This window comes from Phyllostomus discolor, chromosome 9 (genome assembly GCF_004126475.2).
Source record: "Phyllostomus discolor isolate MPI-MPIP mPhyDis1 chromosome 9, mPhyDis1.pri.v3, whole genome shotgun sequence".
In the NCBI taxonomy this organism is placed as follows: domain Eukaryota; kingdom Metazoa; phylum Chordata; class Mammalia; order Chiroptera; family Phyllostomidae; genus Phyllostomus; species Phyllostomus discolor.
In genome coordinates, this window is record NC_040911.2 from 105,059,504 (window position 1) to 105,080,340 (window position 20,837).

The 20,837-nt window shown below is 69.0% G+C and overlaps 2 protein-coding genes across 8 annotated transcripts; one reads left to right on the plus strand and one right to left on the minus strand.

Moving 5' to 3' along the window:
• Window positions 1–1,332: 1,332 nt before the first annotated feature.
• YTHDF1 (YTH N6-methyladenosine RNA binding protein 1) lies at window positions 1,333–9,309 on the minus strand. The gene is made up of 5 exons (XM_028524078.2): window positions 9,061–9,309; window positions 8,820–8,844; window positions 7,793–7,872; window positions 3,881–5,401; window positions 1,333–1,570 (listed from the first exon to the last, which is right to left on the minus strand). The coding sequence occupies exons 1-5, from the start codon at window positions 9,085–9,087 to the stop codon at window positions 1,544–1,546; spliced, it is 1,680 nt and encodes a 559-aa protein (XP_028379879.1). The 5' UTR covers window positions 9,088–9,309; the 3' UTR covers window positions 1,333–1,543.
• Window positions 9,310–13,102: 3,793 nt separating this feature from the next.
• BIRC7 (baculoviral IAP repeat containing 7) lies at window positions 13,103–20,577 on the plus strand. Of its 7 annotated transcripts, none has more exons than XM_036010013.1 (7): window positions 13,103–13,753; window positions 14,383–14,482; window positions 14,728–14,809; window positions 14,927–14,969; window positions 16,107–16,163; window positions 16,418–16,623; window positions 17,187–17,393. In XM_036010013.1, the coding sequence occupies exons 1-7, from the start codon at window positions 13,396–13,398 to the stop codon at window positions 17,379–17,381; spliced, it is 1,041 nt and encodes a 346-aa protein (XP_035865906.1). In that variant the 5' UTR covers window positions 13,103–13,395; the 3' UTR covers window positions 17,382–17,393. The 7 variants fall into 7 exon arrangements, with proteins under 7 accessions (XP_035865906.1, XP_035865907.1, XP_035865910.1 ...); XM_036010014.1 differs by having other exon boundaries at window positions 16,433–16,623; XM_036010017.1 differs by having other exon boundaries at window positions 13,110–13,753; window positions 16,428–16,623; window positions 17,187–17,255.
• The last annotated feature ends 260 nt before the right edge of the window (window positions 20,578–20,837 follow it).

Sequence of the window (20,837 nt, forward strand, 5' to 3'; positions counted from 1 at the left end):
CTCCTGGCCTCCCACGCTGCCCAAGGTGAGGCCACAGGTGTAGTGTTGAGCCCAGGCAAAGCTGCCGGCCTCCCGGCAGACTAGCCCACGGGCCGGGCCAGCCCCACCCACCACCAAGTGCCCCGTGTGAGGGCGGGGGTGACGCTGACACCTCGGAGATGTACCCCCCAAGGGAGACCTGGCAGGCTCCTCTCTGGAGGGGCAGGCCGGCTGCGGGGGGGACAGGAGGGACTGGGCTGGGGCTTGGGAGCCTGCGGCCAGCAGCTGGGCGGCGGGCACCGGCCGCTCACGGCACAGCGCCGCCGCCCCCGCGGCTCACGGGAGGACGTGGGAGCCTGCCAGCCCGGAGTCACACCCAGGTCCCTCCAGTCCCCCCACCAGCAGAGCCACGAGGGCGAGGGAGGGGACGGCTTTGTCCTTGGGGTCGTCGGGGCCCCAGCGGGGACACGGGGCTTTGGGGTGGTGCCCCTCGGCCGGGCTTCAGGACAGGACCCCCACCGTGGGGAAGGACGCGAGGACCGCGGACCTGCCAGACGGGGTCGTTTATTAAGGCTTGTGCTGTCCCAGGGCGGGCCGCCCCCGACTCTGCCCGGGCCGTGGCAGCTCAGAGCAGGACGTGCTCCGAACACAAGTGTCCACGGCACAGCCCAGCTTCAGCCGGAGGGGCTCCTGCAGGGACGCGTGTGTTTGGGGGAGTCTGCCCTGCCCCACCCCGGGGCCTCGAGGGGCAGACACGGGTGCTGGTGCGGCCAGGGGAGCACCATGTCCACGAGGTGCCCGGCCTAGAGCGGGCGGCGTGGCCACTGGGCCCTCAGTCCACAGGACATGACGGCCTGGCCAGTTCCCGGGGGGTCCGTTCACTGGCCTCTCCCACCACCGACGGGAGCAGGGGCCGGGACGCACGGTGCGGTTTGCAACGGGCAGACAACGCCGCGTCAGGGGCGACACGGAAGCTCAGCGTCCCGGGCACGGAACTTAAATGGTGTGGGGGTGCGCACGGGACAGGCAGGGGTTAAGACGAGGCGTGCAGCCACGGGCGCTGGGGACAGGGCGCTGCCACCCGCAGTGGGTGCCCGGCCTCTGCTGTCTGGGAACGTGACCATGTGGGCGGTGGGGCCCGGGGCAGGCGACTGGTGGGACTCGGCCCCTGGGAGGGTGGCATCTGAAACACACGCCGAGGGGCAGGACCCCCGTGACCTGTCACACCCACTGCGGGGCAACCCTGGTGGGTGAGGGGGGGGCGGGGGACGTCCCCAAGAACGGCGCGGAGATGGGGCCCAGGAGAACAGAACGGAGCGAGGCCGCGGTTTCTGCCAGCACAGCTCTCTGGGCGCAGGGGGCCCGCGGTCCGCGGGAGGCGGGTCTGACTGGCGGGCCGGCGCGCTCTTTATTGGTGCGGTCTACAAGGCTATCGGACGCGGCACGCAGGCCGCGCCATCTGCGCGGGGCTCCCGGCAGGAAGACGCGGGCACCGCCGGGACGCAGCACCAGGCCCGTGTTCGGGAATGTCCGGTCGATCGCACGAGAGGCTGGCCCGCCGCCCTCACTGTTTGCTCCGGCTCTGCCGCTCCTGTGGGGGGGGAGAGAGACTAGGGTCAGGCGGAGGGTAGACGAGCCCGCAGACGCCCCGCTGACCTCTGCGCAGCCCCCACCCATGCGCGGCTCCTTGGGGAGGTGTGTGGGGTCGGGGGCAGGTGGCGAGGCTGCCCACAGCTCCTGGACACGGGGAGCAGCCAGCACAGCCCGCTTCTGATAACGGGACACGGCATGTCCCCGGGGCAGCACCGTGCCCCTCCCTCTGCCCACGCCCACCTCGTCACCCATGGTGGCACCGCCCTGAGCATGGGCACCCCCTCCCTGCCGACCTCTGACCCAAACGGCTCTCGGCCCTGCGCCCGGAGAGAGCCCCGTCACAACAAGCCCTGCCCGCCTCTCGTGGAGGACTCCCGGGCAGAATTCTGTGATGGAGGTGGCCCCCGCCCACAGGACGGGCCTCCCCCGGCTCCTAGAGAGCGGGTGCCCTCTGGGGACCGGCACACCCCCCCACGTCCACAGGGCACAGCCATCCTGCCGCACGCCCCCTGCGTCTCACCGACAGAGGGCGGCTCTGCTCCGAGGCGTCCCGAGTGCCGGGGGCCACGGCACAAGCCGGCGTCCGAAGAGCCGCCTCTTCTCTGTCTGCCCGCCGCCCGACTCCAGGGCCCAGGGGGCCCAGGGGGCCCTGGGGGGAGGCGCCGGGGAGCATGCCGAGAGCCGCCCACCACGGCTCCCGGAGCCCAGGTCAGCCGGTCTGACCCGCCTGCCCTGCCATCATGCGAGCGAAGGTGACTCCGGGGAGCCCAGCAAGCACCAGGCCAGCCCCTCTGCCAGCACCCCAGCACCCAGGGCGCCTGTGCAGGGTGCGGCTTGCCTTCCGGAGGAACCTCAAAGGCCCGCTGGGCTGGCGGGGCGGCTCCCGGCCGCACGCCTGGGGCCAACTGCGGCCAGGGGTCTCGTGCTGCCTGAGACCCTTCCAAGCACGGAGCCAAGGCAGTGGGGGCAGAAGGGGGGGGGGCCCAGCTGCAGGGACAGCATGTGGGTCTGCAGGTCCAGCCGCACAGGCCGTGGGGGGTGCTGCGGACCCCGGCCCTGCCCTGCCCTGCGCACTCTGTTTACTACAGGCACCTCGCACCACGCCCAGAAGGGGGGCGGGGGGGGGGCGCAGAACCTCAGTGACTGGAGACAGACGACAGCCCCTCCCCTCCCCCGGCAGAGGGAGCGGGACCACCCTGCCCTCGCAGCTCCCAGTCGTCCCTGCAGGCGGGCGCCCTCCACACTGCGGCCGCAGGCCCCCTGGCCGTCAGCTGAGACACGCGGACGCTCAGACGCTCGGGGTTCTTCATCAAACACGGGAAACACGGGAGCCCACCCACGGTCACCTCGCGCTTCGTGAGAGAAAGGGCACTTTACGAACAAAGACCCAGCCCCGGCTGGCGGGGCTCCGAGGACTGAGCGCCAACCTGCAAGCCACAGGGTCTCGGGTTCGATTCCCAGTCAGGGCACAGGTCTGGGTTGCGCAACAAGCAACCACGTGTGGATATTTCTCTCGCTCTCTTTCTCCTTCCCTTCCCCCCTCTCTAGAAATAAATAAAATCTTTAAAAACAAAGAAGATAAAAACCTCAAAAAACTAACAGTAATTAGAAAGAAAACAAAACAAAGGCGCAAGCCCTGGCTGGTGTGGCCCAGGGAGCTGCACGGCGTCCTGACACCGAGAAGTCACCCGTGCAAGTCCCGGCCAGGTCGGCGGAGGCCTGGGCTGCAGGTGCGATCCCCGTGGCGGGGGGTGCATGCGGAGGCAGCCCACCGGCCTCTCTCTGACACCGCTGTTTCCCGCCGCCCCAGAGCCGGGGAGGAAAAACTAAGCGGAGACACAGACACAGGAGGAAACCTCAGGGTGAGTCCTCCGCCACCCCCCCCCCCCCCGTGCCCAGCGGCCTCCCCGGGCTCCGGGCGTCTCTGCGTCCCAGGGCGCCGGACTCCCAGAGGCCCGACCGCTCGACGGGCTGTGTGGACCTGTCTGCCCTGCCCGCCCTCACCGCCCGCGGGAGCCAGGCCGGCCTCCCAACCCTGCAGGACCCCAGTCTCCGAGAGCCGGTCACCAGCCACCCACGGACCAGCACCGCCCGCCCTCCTCGGTGGCCGCAGGCCCAGCAGCCACACGGGACAGAGACCAGGAGGCGCGGCCCTCGATGGCCCGCAGCTCGGCCAAGGAGAGGGAGAGCGCGTCGCCCCCGAGCCCCCGGCGGCAGCAGGCTGCGCCCCGTGGCCCCCCCACCTCAGAAGCCGAGGGAGGGTCCGAGCGGCGCCCCCCCCCCCCGGGTCCCCCCCCCTCCGGCTCACCTTGCGCACCACCTCCTCCTCCTCCTGGCGCTTCTCGTAGTGCGAGAAGTCGTCGAAGATGGAGGTGGTGTGCTTGTAGGAGGCGATGATCCGCAGCACCTGCTTCGCCTTCTCCAGGGGCACCTCCTGCGTGTCGCGGGAGTTGGTCACCGGCTTGTTGTCGTTGTTCTCCAGCCGGATGTGCCGCAGCTGGTTGTTGGGCACGTCCTTGACGAAAATCCACTGCACGTCGAACTTGCCCTTCCACTTGTCCTGCGACCAGACCCCGGCGCTGGTGCCGTAGTCCACGGGCGACTTCATCTCGGCCACGCCGCAGAAGTGGCCGCTGCCGTTGACGCTGAAGAGCAGGTAGACGGGCCCCTTGCTGCCCACGGAGCGGAAGGCGCCGTCCAGCCGCCTGTTGCCGTGCTCGGTGCTGCACCACACGGAGTACTTGATGGAGCGGTGCACGTCGTCCTCCGAGTAGCTCTTGATGATGAACACGCGCCCGCCGCGCAGGTTCCAGTCGAACTCCCGGGGGTTGTAGCTGTGCGCTGCCTTCAGCTTCTCCAGCACCGGGTGCGGCTCCGCGCTCGGGGCCGGGCCGGGCGGGGCGCCCCCCGGGCCGTGCCCCTCGCCCCCGGTCCCCAGGCTCTGCCCAAACACGGCGCCCCGGTTGCGCGGGGCCACCCAGCGGGGCTGGGGCAGCGGCTGCGGGCTCTGGTACTGCGGCGGCGCCAGGGGGGGCGGCGGGGCGGGCAGAGGCGGCACGACCGGTGGGGGCGGGAGGACGGGCGGGGGGGCCGGGGCCGGCGGGGGCGCCGGGGCCTTGGGCGCGGGCCCCTTGCTGTCCCAGGTGCCGATGTCCATGTTATGCTTTATGGGCGGCGGGGGCAGCGCGGCCCCCAGGACGGGGCCGCCCTTGGCTCTCGCTTTGGGCTGTGGCTTCGCAGGCTTGCTGGCGATGGCGGCCCAGGAGGTCGGCTTCGAGACCGGCACGTTCACGGTCGTCCCGCCGCCGCCGGACAGCACCCCGGTCATCGCCACGCTGCTGACGACCGAGCCCACCGTCTTGACCGCGGAGGAGGTGACGTCGCCGATCTTCAGGCCCACCATGCCCTGCTCCAGGCTATTCATCCTGGGGGCCTTGCTGAGGGTGTCGCCGTGGAAGCCCGCCTGCCCGTCCACCAGCGTGCCGCCCAGGGAGCTCGGCGGGTAGGGGTAGCTGCCCCCGTAGGCGGGGCTCTGGGCCTGCTGCCCCTGAGACCCGCTGGCACCCCAGGCCGAGAAGGCGGGGTTCTCGGGGAAGAAATTAAACCGGTGCGGGTAGATGCTGCTGCCCAGGCCCCCGGGCTGCCCGAACACGGCGTCGTGCATGAAGTGATGGTCGCCGTTGCTGAGCTGTCCGTAGGTGGTGAGGTACGGGATGGGAGGGTCCCCTCCGGTCGACCACGGCGCCTCGTTGAGGGAGTACGGGAACCCGATGGACGGCGGGTAGTAGCTGGGCAGGTAGGGGTCGGCCATGGAGGGATAGCTGTTGCTCTGCGGGATGAGAGGGACGCGTCAGGCTGCTCTTCCGGCCCGGGAGACCCCGCCGTCCAGCCCCCACCGCCAGCAGCACCGCCCGCGGGCACCGACTCGCTCCCTGGAACGCGCCGCCCTGAGCAGGAAGGAGCCGCAGAGGCGACCCCACGTGGTGCATGCGGGGCTGCCGGCCACTGCACAGCCTCCCGCCCCGCCTCCGAGCCACCCCGAGGCGCCCCCCACCCTCGGCGCGAGGTGGGCCGCAGCCCACCGACGCCACGTGCAGACACGGAGCGCCCCGGCTCAGCCAGCAGCAGCTCCCCAGACAGCACCTGGCCAGGTGGCTCCACCCAGACGCACCTGGGCAGGGCCCCTGTGACCACCCACGCGCCCTCCCCGCGTGGTGCCCGTGGGGTCCGTTCACCAGGAGACGGTGGGACGGTGCCGGTGAGGACACCCGCCCCGACCCCACTCTCAGTGCCGGGACGCCTGTGTCCTAGGGTGGTGCTGCTGCTGCTGCAGCCTCCGGGCCGGTCAGCTCACACCGGGGACGGTGCTCACGGCACAGCCAGCCTCCTGGCCCAGGGACGCCGCCCCGCACGCTGGGCTCTGCCGGCCGCCCTGCGACTCGGTCAACTGCAAACCAAACGAATCTCACGCCACCAGTGACGGTCACCACAGACCACCTTCTTCGGAAAGACAGCCGGTCAGACGCGGTAGAACTACACATCCATCGTAGACTGGAGTTTTTCATACTCACCGAAGTCTAACCACAGCACAAAAAGCAAAAAAACTCTCCTTCTGAATGACCAGAACCGTTTAGTTAAGGTTGAAACCTCTGCTTCCTACATCCGCTCTTCCGAGAAGGAAGGAATTCCGCAATCAGCCAGGGCTGCGACGTCACAGACAGACACTGACTCAGCCGCCAGCGACCAGGAGCAGGGACCACGGGGACACAGGGGCCCTCAGAGCCCAGGGGCAGGACGTGTCTGGACTGGGCTGGGAGGTGCTTACTTAAACAGACAGCAAAAACAACCTTGGAAAAATTACGCAAAAAGGACGAGTCCGGGGCTGTTCACAAGGAGCCCCCGGGGCAAGGGCCTTCCCCCGCCCCCCCCCCCCGGGCGACCCAGCTGTCTGTGACCACGCCACTGACCCCAGTGGCTACCTGTCGGTCTAGAAACGAAGCCCCGAGGACCACGAAAGCTCCACCTCCTGGAAACACCTCCCAGGTGTAGCAAGGTCCCCTCCTCTCCGTAAGGTTGACACACGAAACACTGCCACAGCACTTGCGTCATCGTCATCCAAGAAATAGCAAGTTGGTCAAAAACAAGCCCCTTCCCTTCCTGCCACCACCTGTCGGGGAGCCCGAAGCCAGGCCAGCCCCGCTCCGCAGCACCTGGTCCTCCAGTGGGGGGGTCCCGCCGCCCCGCAGTGCCGCCTGGCAGAGGGCAGACTGGCCACATTCCACCACCGGGGGAGGCAGAGCCGGCCTCTACTCCAAAGCCCACGAGCCCGGTGCATTTTAAAAGTAGCACAGCCCTGGCTGGTGGGGCTCAGTGGATGGAGCGCCAGACTGCAAACCCAAGGGTCACCGGTTCGCTTCCCAGTCAGGGCGCACACCCACATTGCGGGGCCAGGTCCCCAGCTGGGGCGATCCAGAGACAACCAATCAATATTTCTCTTTTTCTCCCTCCCTTCCCTTTACACTAGAAATAACTAGACTAAATCTTAAAAAATCAAAAGTGGCCCACAGTATAAACATTTAGACATTAGGCCTACACTCCAACTACCCCAAATGAGTTTACCCTAGGCAACTCACCCCCCAGGACACACTTCTGGCTGCCACCCCGTCGGGGGGACAGTCGCTCGTGGCATCTGGTGGAAGAGTTCCAGGGGGCTGCTGAACTTGCCACGTCACCCAATGAGAAGTGCTGCCAGGAACCCCCACGAAAGCCAGGCAGCCGTGGCTCACGGGGCCCTGCCCCCGGCAGGGTCTCCACGCTCCCCAGGCACCTCGAGCCCTCCCTGCCACGCCTGAGAGCCCCCCACACTGTCCGCCTCACGGAAGAGGGGACGGGAGCAGCAGGCCCGCCGTCCGAGGAAGCGGCTGTCCACAGCAGGGGCGAGAGTCGGCCCCGGGGCAGGGGCTGGGCCCCAGAGCCAGGCGCTGAGCTGCCCGCCGATGCCAGCCCGGGCGGCGCTCCCCCCGCAGGAGCCCAGCTTCGCCGCAGCCACGCCCACTGCCAGCTCGGCAACCTGTCTCCTGTCTCCAACCTGTCTCCTGTCTCCGTACTCCACGGCCAGCTGCTTCGTTGTGCCGCACAGCAAAGTCAGCACCCGGCGGTAAGGGCAGGTGACAAACCCGGTGGAAACACAGGCAGAAGCAAATGCCGCGGGTGAACTCACCTGATTGGACTGTCCAGACAGGTAGGGTTCGAAGTCATTGTCGTGAACCGTGTCCTTCTGATGCAAAGAACCATTTTGCACTAGAATAAACAGTACAATTATGGTTGAATTTTTTAAATATTTTTTAAGCGTGGGAATTAATAGCAGTAAAACCTACACCCGTTAATTCTGGTAAAAAGTGCTTCTGTGTACAAATGGACGTGAGCAGCACAGGACTGCCCTGCGCACATCTGACCAGAACTTCCGGGACCGAGGCTCTGTGTCCAGGAAGGGTCCCGCCAGCGTGGGCAGGCGAGGACGACACAGAGGCGGTTGCAACACCGCAGGGCCTGCACCCAGGTCCGGGGACGGGAGGGGCTCTGAGAAGGCCGCCGGGGAAGCCGGGGGCGCAGGGGGGCCAGCACCAGGTTGGGCCAGCACCAGCGCAGCCGGGAAGTGACCGGCCAAGGCCCCACGCACGCCTGCTCGCTCTGGCCTGGCTGTGGGTGCACTTTCCACAGTCACAGGCTCGGCCAGGACAGGGAGGAAAGGTAAACACAGCGCTGGGCCTTGTCCAACCGACAACTCGATGAACCATATTTGGTTACACCCAGCACACACGCACTGCGTGAAAACAGCCTCGCGAGTCCACACCGAGGGTCCCGTACAGGTTCTCACAAAGCGAGTTCTGGGGGTTCACTCCAGGCCAGAATGCCGCCAGGGGACCAGAGGCTTCCAGGACACAGGCTCTGAGCGCCAGCGTCCTCCACCCAGTGCCGCCCCGGACTCGCGCCTGGGCCCCTTGGCTCCCTCCCTGCCCGGCCAAACGACCCCCTGGCGGTTCGCCCCCACCCCCGAAGAGCCCCTGCTTCCCACCTGTCGGACCTCCCCAAAGTTCTGTCTCCCCCGAAGCCGAGGAGGAAGTTGTCGCTCCTCCACGCTGCTTCCCAGACCCTCCCTCTCCCCGCCCCCCGCCAGGGTGCCCCCGCCGCCACCTCCCGCTCCCCGCCGCGCCCCAGGCCTGCGCAGGCCGCCCGAGGCCGCTTACCTTTATTGTCCTGTCCTTTGCTTCTCTGCACCGCCGCGGGCACGGACGAGCGAGCGGACACACCCGGAGGAAGGGGAAACGCGAAGTTACCGGCCAGCACGCCTCCCGGGCGGCGGCGCGCTCCAGGGCGAACGGGCCCCGCGGCCCCACGCGACTCCGCCCCAGGCTGCGATCCCGCGACGCCAGCCCCCGACCTCGCGCCCCCGGACCCCAGCTCCGCGCCCCCGGGCCGGCCTGCTACCTGGGGGTCCACGCTGGTCGCCGACATGCTTCATGAACAGCCGGCGCGGCGCGGGGCCGGGACGCCTGCCGGCTCGGGCCTCCCGCGAGGCCGGGCCTGTCACCCGGGCTCTCGCGGCCCCGGGCCCGCCGCCCCCTCCCCGGGCGCCGGCCGGGCGGCGGCGGCTGGTGGGCGCGCGGGCCGCTCGCGAGGCGCGACGCTGCGCTGTGAACAGGAGCCGCACACACGGACGATGGGCCGACTCCAATGGCGGCGGCGGCGGCGGCGGCGGCGGCGGCGGCGGAGACGAGTTGCGCGACGTCAGCGCGCGCGGGGCAGGCCGGGAGCGGCGGTGAGCCGCCACGCACCGCGCCTGCGCCCTGCAGCCCGGCGGGACGAATATTGCGCCGGGGTCTCAGACTGGCGCGGTGTGGGCGGGGCCGGGGGCGGGGCGAGCCCAGGAAGTCACATGGGCGGCGGCGGAGCGCTGCCGTTCCCGGGAGGCTCCCCGACGGCACTGCCAGGCTTATTCCCGAGTTGAGAAGCGGCAGAGCGGGCGAGTGCGGCTCGCTACTTAACGCCCTTGCACAAGCCGGAGCCCAGTCTGCCCTGCAGCTCGCCCCAAACGCCCCAACATCCCTCGTCGGGGCGCCGAGAGTGTGAGCTCCGGGTGCTCGCGCCGTAGTCCAGGGCTGCCTGAGGCTGGCTTGTGGCCCAGTCTCCCGGGGCAGCTGCGCCCCGGAAGCCCGGGGCTCCGGTGTTCCCGAGGGTGCTGCTTTCCCAGCCCTCTCTTGGGTCTCCAAGGGGCTCCGCAGTTTATATCCAGTTTGCTCGTAAAGTTCTTGCGCGGGGATTTCCCTCCAGGGGAGGGTCCTTCCGGCCTCTTCCAGCTTCTGGTGGCCCCGGGCGTCCTTCGTGTTCCTTGGCACTGTGCCTCCGTTGTCACGTGGTCTTTTCACTTCACTGCATGTAGGGCCTGCCCTGGTTCTGTATGATCTCACTTTAATAACTTCATTCTATCTGCAAAGATCCTGTTTCTACATAAGGGCCCATTCACAGGCGCATGAACTTGAGGGACACCAGCCAAGTACAAGGACCAGAGATGATGTCAGACGGAAACTTTGGAGAGCATTTTGGGTTCCACCCACAATGGGGAAGGAGAGGTCCCCCAAAACAAGGGGACCGAGGTGCACTCCCGAAAGCTGCTGGCTAGGGAAGGGCAGGCAGGATCTGAGAGCCACCCCAGGCCCGCCAGAGCAGAGGGCCGTGTGGGTCCCAGCCAGCAGGGAATGTGTGGGCCCCAAAGCAGCTTAGTGCAGGGACTGTGCATGGGTCCCGTGAAGGGGTGGGAGAAGCTGCTCCACCCTCACCCTCCCAGCCCAGCTGGGGCCAGGAGGTCTGGCCCTGCAGGCTGGGAGCACAGCAGCTCCTGGCTCAGGGAGGGGTGTGGAGGCCGCAGGCTCCAGAAGACCACAGGAACCTCTGGGGCGGGGTGGCCTGGCTCCGGGTTCATGCCAGGGCCAGCAGGCTCTCAGCTCTGCCCGGGACACCCTGCTCCTGCCCTCTCCACCCTCATGCCTGCTCATTCTCTCCCCTCCTGGACGTGCTGAGTACACGTAGGCACGTAGCACAGGGGGTCCCCCACAAGTCAAAGCTAATTGGAGGCTGGAGGACTTCAACCAGCTCCTGGTGCCCAGGTGGCCGGCCTTCCCAGGGCTGTACCCCTTCTTTGGGGCTCCCCCCAGGGCCCGCTGCTGCCAGTGCTGGCCCATGGCCCGGCAGATGCACCCTCACTGCATGCCCTAACTCCGCTCTGCCAAGGACACCTTCTGCCTCAGCACAAACTGTCCTCTGTGCCCAAAGACAGTCTGGGGCCCGGAAGTCTCCAGGGTGTGGGAGCAGGACGTGGACACGCCTGCCCGTGGCCCACGCAGCAGCCGGAATAGGATTGCTTGGCAGCCCCTCCCTGCTCAGGTGGTGCCAACCTTGGCAATGAGAGGGGCCTTGGCACCTGCTGCAAAACTGCCTGCGGCTGCTCCGGGAGCAGAGGTGCCTCCCCTGGCAGCCAGGAGGGAGCCCCAGCGGGACGGCCACCATGGCCTGGTCCGGGGGCCTCGTTCCCTCTCTGCGCTCCCTCTCCAGCCCTGTTTTGGAATCTACCATTTCCTACTTGACATCACAGTCCCCAAGCAGCTGTGCTGAAAGGGAGGCACAGACCCTCACGGACACTCCCAGGCCCACCCCCGGGATGCAGCGGCACCCCTTGTGCTCACACCCAGGGCCCCGCTGGGGTGAGGGGTGGCAACAGTCACGGGTGGGGGGCACTAAGAATAGTTCCTCGGTACAGAGGGGCCCCACATGCCCAAACCATGCCACATTGCTCCACTGGAAGCCACTGTACAAAACACAAGAGGGAAGGCAAGAGTGTCAAGGAGGCAAGATGGGGACAGCAGAGTGCCAGGCCCCAAGCCTTCAGCAGCCAGGCCGGGAGCTGCAACGCCCCGAGGCACACACAAGGGGCGGGGCCGGGTGCTTCGCCCGCTGTCCCCACCCCCTTCAGCTGGTGCCACCTGGTCCTGCTGCTCCGGAAGCCCAAGCCCGAAGCAGCCTCCTGGGCCCCTGTCGGGCTCCCTGGTGCCCTTGGTACCCTGCGGTCCTTGCCCTGCTCCACGGGCAGGCATGCTCCTGGGTCCCACCCTTTGCCAGGACTTCCTGCCGGAAACCTGGCGGCTTTGGGCCCCAGATAGGAGAGTGCTCTGGGGACTCACTGGAACTCTGGCAACATCGGGGCAGAGCGGGTGGTGCAGCCGAGAGGGGGACAGCAATGGGGTCTTGAGCAGGGTGAGGTGGCAGCCCCCACCCCACCTCCTTACCCGTGGGAGTGAGGGGTCGCCTCAGCCGCTGCTGTGGGCTGGTGTACAGGAGGGCGGGCCCAGCCTTTGGTCTGGGCAGGCGGGAGGTGAGTGAGGGCCTCCGGGGGCAGGCCCATGGAGCCCGTGGGGCAAGGGGGGGCTCCAGTCCCGGTGAGCAGCCCCCTCCTCCAGCTCCACCCTGCCTGCCAGGTCCTGGGAACCCTGTCCCCCCTTACCCTGGTTCCTCTTTTATTCTTCATGAACTTGTCTTTGAAAGGCTGAGGCACTGGGCTCGGGCGGGGACCGTGAGGAAAAAAAGGCCAATGAGCCTAGGGAGGAGGTTCATCCCCTGGAGTGGCTACGGGACCTGCCCACACCATCCAGGCTTCCTCCACTCCTTCCACCCAGAGCCTTGACCCTGGGGCCCTGCCCTCCCCTCCCAGGAGCCCTGGCTTCCCTCAAGTTCCATCCCGTGGTCCCCACCTGTTGGGACCATGGGGGACACCGGGGTCCCTGATCTTGGGCTGGTTGATGGAGCCCGAGGGGCCATGGCCAGGTTTGAGGGAAGCCACTCCGGGCAAGGGAGCACCCCACGTGGCCAGCAGCTCTGACCTGCGCCTGGAGCAAGCACAGGCCCCCGGGCCAGGAGCTAGGGCTGCAACCTTGAAATGGACCCAGCCCCGAAGATCCTCCCTGAGGCCTGGGGAGGTGAAGGAGGGAGCCGCCAGCACAGGCCCAGCCCCCTCCCAGAGCTGAGACCCTCGGGAAGGCGGGGGGGGGGGGGGACTCCCACCACTCCCTCCTTTCGCCCTTCCCTCCAGAGGCCCCCTGTGCCCCCTGGCCCCAGGTTCAGAGCAGGAGGCGTCAGGGGTCACGGCTCCAGGCCTCCCCTCCCCTAGACACCCCTGCGTCCAGGGCTGCCCTGGGACAGGGTGGCACCCTCCCTCCAGGGCAGCAGAGCTCAGATCTTCTGGAACCTTCTCCCTCCAGAAACTGCCTCTGGCGCCAGGCCCGGAATTCCAAACTCACAAACTCATTGCTGACCCTCCCCCTCCCCACTCACCGCACTGGTCCTGGAGCCAGTGCCAGCCCTCCACCGCCTTGAGGGGGTCTCCTGCTCTGTGCCCCGCCCAGTCCTGCAGACACCACCTTCCCCGTGGAGTGGAGGGGGCCGGCCACCCCCACAGCGGCCCCCACCACCCGGGCCCCATGACACACCCTGGCACAGCAAGCACATGATGCTGGCTGCCACGCTGGCCCCTTCCAGAAGGCAGCGGGCCCCAGCGGCCCCAGGGGCCCCTGGCCCGTCCCCAACCTGGGCCATCTTGGGGCCTGGATAGGGTCCGCCCTCATCTCCCGGCTGCTTCAGACAAAGGCCACCCCTGCCCCCAGGCAGGGCCAGGCGCTCAGCAGTCCAGAGGCCGGCTGGCTGGGCACACTCCAGGACTGGCTGCCCGGGGTCCCTGTCACCGCAGCAGAACTGCTTGGGGCTGGTGTGTCCTCCATGGGGCCCGAGGGCAGGGCCCAGTGCTGGTGCTGTGGCCCTGAGCGGAGCTGCTGGGCAGCTGGAGGCAGCCCCACCGGGGGACACTGTGGACCCTGCTCCCAGTGTGGCCACGCCCAGGGCCAGGACCCCGGCGGCACCCTGTGGGCAGGCCAGGACCACACGGACGGGCAGATCCTGGGCCAGCTGCGTGCCCTGATGGAGGAGGAGGAGGAGGGGGCCTGGGCTGCCCCGCCCTCCAGGCCTGCCTTCCCCGAGATGGGCTCCGAGGAGCTGCGGCTGGCCTCCTTCTGTGACTGGCCGCTGACTGCCACCGTGCGGCCTGAGCTGCTGGCTGCCGCCGGCTTCTTCCACACGGGTGAGTCCTGGGATGCTGGTGCCCTGGGGCCCAGCAGGGGGGGCCCAGGCCTGAAGACGATGGGGCAGGGGCCCGCTGCCCTTCACACCTGTCCCCAGCCTGGAGTCTCCCCAGGGCGGGGGCTTTAGACTGGGGGGACAAGTGCAGCTGCGGGGGGGCAGAGCAACACAGGATAGCTGGACCCTGGTGGGGTTGGCCAGCAGTGGGACAGCTGGAGCCTGGAGACGGACGCCTGGGAGGCCCCTGGGAGCCCAGGGACAGACGCCCGAGGGATCTGCCAGTGGGACACATGCCAGCCGCCCCCACCAGCAGGACATGGCACCCGGGTGGAGGCGCCCCTCACACGCCCCCTGGGAACAGCGTGCTCCCTCCCACCCACGAGTGTTCTCCCGATGCTGGTGGGGGCCTGGTGCCATTACACCGTTTCACCTCCGAGAAACCAGGGCGCCTGTGAAGTCGTGGAGAATGTGGGGGTGGGGGGGGGACCTCTTCGAGCCCCCGCCCCATCAGGGAAGAACCCTGGGAGCCCCTGACCCCGGCCTGGGGGACGTGCCCGGCCCAGGGGAACACGGCTGCACGGGGTGGGGGGGAGGCCAGAATCATCTCTGTCCCCCCGACCCCCCGCCCAGGCCGACAGGATAAGGTGAGGTGCTTCTTCTGCTCCGGGGGTCTGCAGACCTGGGAGCGGGGGGACGACCCCTGGACTGAGCATGCCAAGTGGTTCCCCAGGTGAGGGCCCTGCGGGCAGCTCTGGGGCTCAGCATCCTGGGGGTGTCGAGTCTGAGGGATGGGGCCCCCCTCTGGGGGTGGTGCTTTGGCTGGTTGTTCCTTGACCCTCCACAGAGGTGGGGGAGGGCGGGGAGCAGAGGGGAGGGCCCACCCCAGGGACTTTCTCACTGGAACCCGACCTGAGGGGGCTCTCCGCCAGCCGGGACCGCCCCTGCCCCCGGGGCTGCTGAGCTCCCTTTCCCCAGGTGTGGATTCCTGCTCCGGGCCAAAGGAAGGGACTTCGTCAGTAGTGTCCAGGCGTCCCTCCGCCCCCCGCCGGGCTCCTGGGTGAGCCCTGCCTCTCCTCCTCGGGCTGGGCGGTGCGGGTGGGCCGGGAGGGGTGCCCCCCACCACCACTTGCTCCTCCGAGTGCTCAGGGCCCAGGTGCTCGCTGGTTCCTTTCAGGACCCATGGGAGGAACCTGCGGACGCAGCCCCTGCCGCCTCAGGTGAGCCGCAGCACGGGGCCGCGCCCGCCCCTCGGGGTGGGCACCTGCGGGCTGCCCTGTGGCCCTGGCCACTGGGTGTCCACAGCAGGGAGGGTGCGGGCTGCCCGGCCGGGTGTGAGGGGGCTGGGCTGGCACTGTGTGTGTCCAGGGCCCCGGGCGAGGCCAGGCCCAGGACAGGCGGTGGGTGTGGAGGGGGGAGGTGCTCTGCTCCACTGGAAGAGCTGGCTGCTCTGTGCTCCGCCCTCCACGCCTGTGCCCGGGCCTGACGGGGTGGGGAGCCAGGGGTCCCGGGGCCCCAGGGCTCAGACCCCAGCTCCTCTGCTCCTAGAGTGGGAAGCTCTTGCTCCTTCGCTCCCTGAGCTTCCTGCCCTGAGCCAGCAAGTGGGGACAGTGCCAGTCCCTCTGGGATTAAGCGGGTCCCACGTGACCCTCTGGGCGCGGTGCCTGGCACCCGAGGCTTTGCAGATCCGGTCCCTGGCTCCCCCCCGGGGCGGGGAGGCACAGCCCCTCTGCCCAGGGGGCTGAGGCTTGGCTGAGCCACCTGGACCTTGACGGGAGGCCGTGAGGCCCGGAGCCCCCTGCGCTGAGGTGGCCCTGGCGACTGGCCGCCGTGGCAGACAGGCTGCCTGCCTCTCTCCTCTGGCCCCAGGCCCCAGCCGCCCCGCCCTCTGTGCAGCGCCCCTCACCCTGCCTCGCACACGCCAGGGGCGGCCAGGCGTGCTCTGGGTGGAGCGGGCGCCCGGCAGGGCCTGCCGAACTCCAAGGGGGCGTCGGGCGGAGGCAGGTGCGACGGAGGCACCAACCGTTGTGTCCGAGTCAGAGCTGGTGGTGGACCTGCTGCAGGAGGAGGCGGGGCCGGGGTGGGGGGCGGAGCTACCTCTGTTCTGTGGACACTGCTGGCCTTCCCCGCGGTTCCTGCCTGCTCAGCCCCTGGGGCCCCTGCACGAGGGCTGGATGGGCACGGTGCCCTGTGACGGGGTGGGCTCGGGGGACTCTGCTCTGGGAGGAGCGGTTTCGGGGAGCCTGGGCTGGTCCTGCCACCACTCCTGTCCCGTCTCCGGGCCGGGCACTGCTTTCCCCGGGGCGGGGGGGGGGGGGGGGGAGCCTCAGCTGAGGTCCATCCCTAACTGCCCTCAGCTCCTGCCCACCCCACGCCCAGAGGAGACACCTGCTTGGCAGATGCCAGGGAGTCAGGTGAGGGCAGGATCCGTGGGGCGGGGCGAGTCAGGGGGCAGGGACGGCTCTGCTGCCTCCTGGGGTGGGAGGGGCGGGCGCTCCTGGGGCCGGTTGATGCCAGACACTCCTGGTCTGGCCCCCACCCCCCCGCCCCATCAGCCTGTTAGGGAGGGAGTGGGGGTGGGGGAGGTGTCACAGGCCCAGCCTCCTGGGGGAACCAGGGGGAGCCTAGGCCCCCCCCCCACGACAGACTCAGCCAGTGGGCTCTGGAGCCCCCAGGAGCCCAGGACGCGGAGGAGCAGCTGCGGCGGCTGCAGGAGGAGCGGACCTGCAAGGTGTGCCTGGACCAAGCCGTGAGCACCGTCTTCGTGCCCTGCGGCCACCTGGTCTGCACCGCCTGCGCACCCAGCCTGCGGCTCTGCCCCCTCTGCAGGGCCCCCGTCCACAGCTGCGTGCGCACCTTCCTGCCCTAGGCCGGGTGAGTGGCTGGCCTCGCAGCGGGCCCACCGGCAGCCGCAGCCGCAGCCTGGCCTGACGTGGGCGGCTCCAGTTCCTGCCTGGGAGACGGCCGAGGGGCCCGGGAAGGGATCCCAAGGGTGCTCTGGCCGCACACCCTGCCGCCCTGACCAGGGCCAGCAGGCGTGGCAGGGACAGCAAGAGGCGGCCCTGGCAGGTGCCCCAACAGAGCTGACAGCTCAGGTTCTGGCTCCGAACCCTTCCCGACCCTGTGGTCTCGCACACACACTGCCGCCTGTCCCGCTGGGCAAACAGGGCTGTGGCCAGCCCGGGGAGGAGGCTTGTGGGCGGTGCTCCCTGCCCTCCAGGCTGGAGAGAAGAGGTGGGGGCGGGGGGGGGGGTGCCCACCTTTGATGGTCAGGCTGGCGGAGGGCAGGAGCCTGGCCCGCCCAGGGCTCTCCAAGGTCAGTGAGCCCCAAGATGCCCCCAGGAACCTTCCAGGGGCAGAAGGGAGAGAACGCCCAGGGCAGGGGCGGGGCAAGCCGACCCGGGGGATGCTGCAGACTCACCCCTCTTCTCCCACAGGGGCCCCGGGCGGCTGCCACGTGCTCGGCCAGTCCCACGGACCCTGCTGCAGTGGGCCCGCCGAGGACCCGAGCTGGTGTCCCGCACCGCCCACCCGGATCCTGCCCAACAGCCCAGGGTGGGAGGGGCTTGGTGTGCGTGGGGCTGGTTTCACCCGAGTCTGGACGCTTCGAAAGAGTCACAATAAAGCGATAGGTGTTCCCTGGCGCTGCCCAGTGGCCTGTGTCCCTGAACCCATGGGCCTGCCCCCCCCCCAGCCCCTCCCCCCGCCTCTGCTCTCCAGCAGGGCTGCACCCACACCTCGGCCCTCTCCTGGCCATTGCCCATCACAGACGTCTCCTCATGGTGGAGGGGGGACCCCTTTCCCGGCACAGCCCCCCGCCCCCTGCTCTGACTTTTCCAGCGTTTTTAAGGGCCCCTGGAAGCCGCGAGGCCAGCCCAAGGCCACCGCTGAGCCCGAACTTGCAATCATCCACCTGACGCCCACCTCTCAGGGAACGAGGTTTATTAGTTCCTCGGGGCCTTGGGGGCGCTGTGGAGCCACCACAGGTCCAGACGCCTCCTGGCCCTGGAGGCGGAGGGCCCCCCACCCGGGGGAGCCCCGGCCAGGTGTGCACCGTGTCCTCAGGAACCTGCCTGTGGGAGTGCACGGGCTCCTGCTCACCGTCCAGGCGGGGCCACGCTTTTCTCCGGGAAGTCCCTGAGGCCGGCCCCTTGCCCCGTCCAGCTGTGCGGCCTGCAGGGCACCGAGGGCAGGGCCCCTCGACCACAGTCCCAGGCCTGGTGTGGACGGAGGACGTGCTTTTTTTTTTTCCTTTAGAAAAAGGAAGTTACAAACTCCTTTGGCGTTGTGGCCATCCTGGCCTGGCGCTGGCTTGCTGCTCCTGCTGGTGTCCCACTGCTTGGCCTGGGGCAGGTGGCCGGGCCACCGGCAGGGCCCGCGGGGCAAGGAGCCCTGTGCGTCCCACGGCTGGGCAGCCCCTCTCCATCTGCCGCAGCTCAGGGGCTGGAGGCGGGAGCCGGGGTGGGCCCTCCGTCACTTACGCAGGCCTGTGAGGGCAAGGACCCCTGAGGAGGGACTTCTGGCCGGGGCCGGCCTCTCCCTCACAGGGCAGAGAGTATGGGGGTCTGCCAGGAGGGTCCCCAGGGCATGGCCACAGGTGTGGCCCTGAAGGGCAGGTTTGTCTCTGAGGGCATGGGTGGAACAGAGAAAGGGCGGCTTGCCCGAGCACGGGACCACCAGCCACCAAGTCTGACCCCCGATTTCAGGATGACCCATGGGGCAGGCCCGGTGGCAAAGGCTGCTTCAGAGAGGGGGTGGCAGAAACCCTGCCCTTCACCAGGGAAGAGGCCTGTTCCTCCAAAAGCAGAAAACCAACACCCAGACTTCTGCCGAGCTGACACACTGCCCACCTGCTGGGGGCCTCTCAGCGCCCTGGCCCCCAACACAGAGCCAGCCGAGCCCCAAACGCCCACAGACTCCGAGGGGTGTGGACCAAGGGGGTGGGGGACCAAGCCCCGACCCTCCGCACCCCTGGCCTGGAGACACACACAGCCGACCTCAGAACAGTGGGGGTCGGGTGGAGGACGGACGGACAGGCAGGCAGGTGGGTGCCGGCTGCGCTGGCCCCAAGGTCCAGACCCGGCAGGGGCGGGCTGCGCTGGCCCCACTTACAGGTGTGCCTGCTTGAACGAGAGGCCGGGGGGCTTTCCAGCGGCAGGGCGGAGAGGAAACGGGTCGAGGCCACCAATGAAGTCAACTGAAAGAAATCGAGACCCAAATGCAGCGAAACCCGGACAACGAAGAGGAGGGCGGGACGCGGGACGGGCCCAGCGCAGGGACAGCAGTGCGGGAGGTGGTGGGCGGGGCCCTGGGAAGGGCCGCCCACCCGGAGGCGGAGCGAGGGACTCGGGGGGGGGGGAAACGTCTCCCTGGGCACCCGCCAGCCAGCCTGGAACGCGGCCTGGGGGGCCCTGGGGCCTTGGACTCCGGGGGTCGGGGACCTGCCACCGTGCCATCGAGCGGGAGGCAGGGGCAGGGGCTTTCTGGGCAAAACCACCCCAGTTCCGAGCCACGGGGCTGGCTCCCGTCCCAGTGCGTCCAAAGGTGACCTGCAGGAAAGCCTTTTACCCCCTGCCGGCGGCAGCCTGGGCCTGGCTGGGTGCTCATGCGGAGAGCTGTTGGGAGCTGGTCGGGTGGACGGGTGGGCCGCCCACCCCACGGCCCCCTGACTCCGGGGACAGAGGCTCTGAGTTCCGACCCCGACCCCAGGAAAGGGCCTGCCCACGGAGGCAGGGCCCCCTGGGGTGCCCGGCCTCCGCCACCCACCCCGGCTTTGCCCTTCTCTGCAGGGCTCTCCCATGAGAGCCCGTCAGAGCCAGGGCGGTTGGGGGCTGCGAGGGGCTGAGTGTTGATGCTGTGAATCAGAGGAGAGCGGAAGGGGGCCCCTCTGGGGGCACAGGGGAAATGCTGCCCAGGGGGTCCAGGGCCTGGGAGACGCCCGGCCAGCAGGACCCTGTTCTCAGCTGCCAGCAGGTAGAGTGGCCCGTCCCCCCACCCCCCACGCCCCGGGTCTGAGGGCTCAGCCCCACCTGCAGTAGCAGTGGGGTCGTGTGGGGCACAGGAGCCCCTGCACCTGCAGGTCTCGGGGTGACGGGGTGAGCTGACCCTGGTGCCCACAACTTGGGACTTCCCCTCACCTCCTCTCAGGTGGCTGGATGACCCCCCTCCTCGCTCAGGCAGGGACCCCCCCCACTGGGCATGGGGCCCACGCGGGAGAGCAGGGCAGGAGAACTCCCAGACACCACCCCTGCGGCCAGCCCTCTGTGGTCCTCCCCCCCACACACAGCAGCCAGAGCCCGCCGGCCGCACGCTCACAGCTGTCGTCCTCCTGGGTGAGAACGCTGACCACTAGCAGGCGTCGGCGGAGACCACCAGCTGGGAGACGTGGAGAGAGAGAGGGGCTGGTGTAAGGGTGCGGGCAAGACGCGGGAGCCTCACCTCTGGCCAGGGGCCTGCCTGCTAGCGGCGGAGGGACAGACTGCGGGGGGCCGGCCGGGGGCGGGGGTGCCTCCCGCATGGGAAGGAGCCCGGCCGGCAGCTGGCCGTGGTGCTGAAAACGCATGCTCTTCTTTCTTCGGCTCAGGTCCTGGGGAGGGCGCCCCACCCACCCCAGCCCCTGCGGGTCCAATCTCCGGGCTCCGCCCCAGCCCCTCCCCCCAAAGCTGTCTCGAGGCGGCCCGCAGGACCTGCAGCCCCGGACCCCACAGCAGCAGCAGTGCCCTGGCCCCTCTGGCTGGTTCGAGTTCCTTCCTGGCAGGACGGCAGGGGCCAGCCAGGGGCCCGCTTCTCCTGGGCCCCCAAAGCAAACAGCAAGGGCGGGCCGTGTGGGCGAGGCCAGGGATGCACCCCTGAGCTCCGCAGGCCCCCGGCTGCCCCTGTCCCCCATGGGACGGCACTTCCCTCCTGGGGCTGCAGGAAAGGAGCAGAGCACCCCATCAGGTCTGACGGCAGATGCGGACGGAACAGGGGTTTCTGGTGTGTCTGCTTTTGGTTCTCAGAGAGAGAGCGTGTCCCGCACACGGACTGGAGCACACTCACACGCAGACGTGCCTGACGTTCCTCTGAAACTCACATTTAACAGGAAGGCC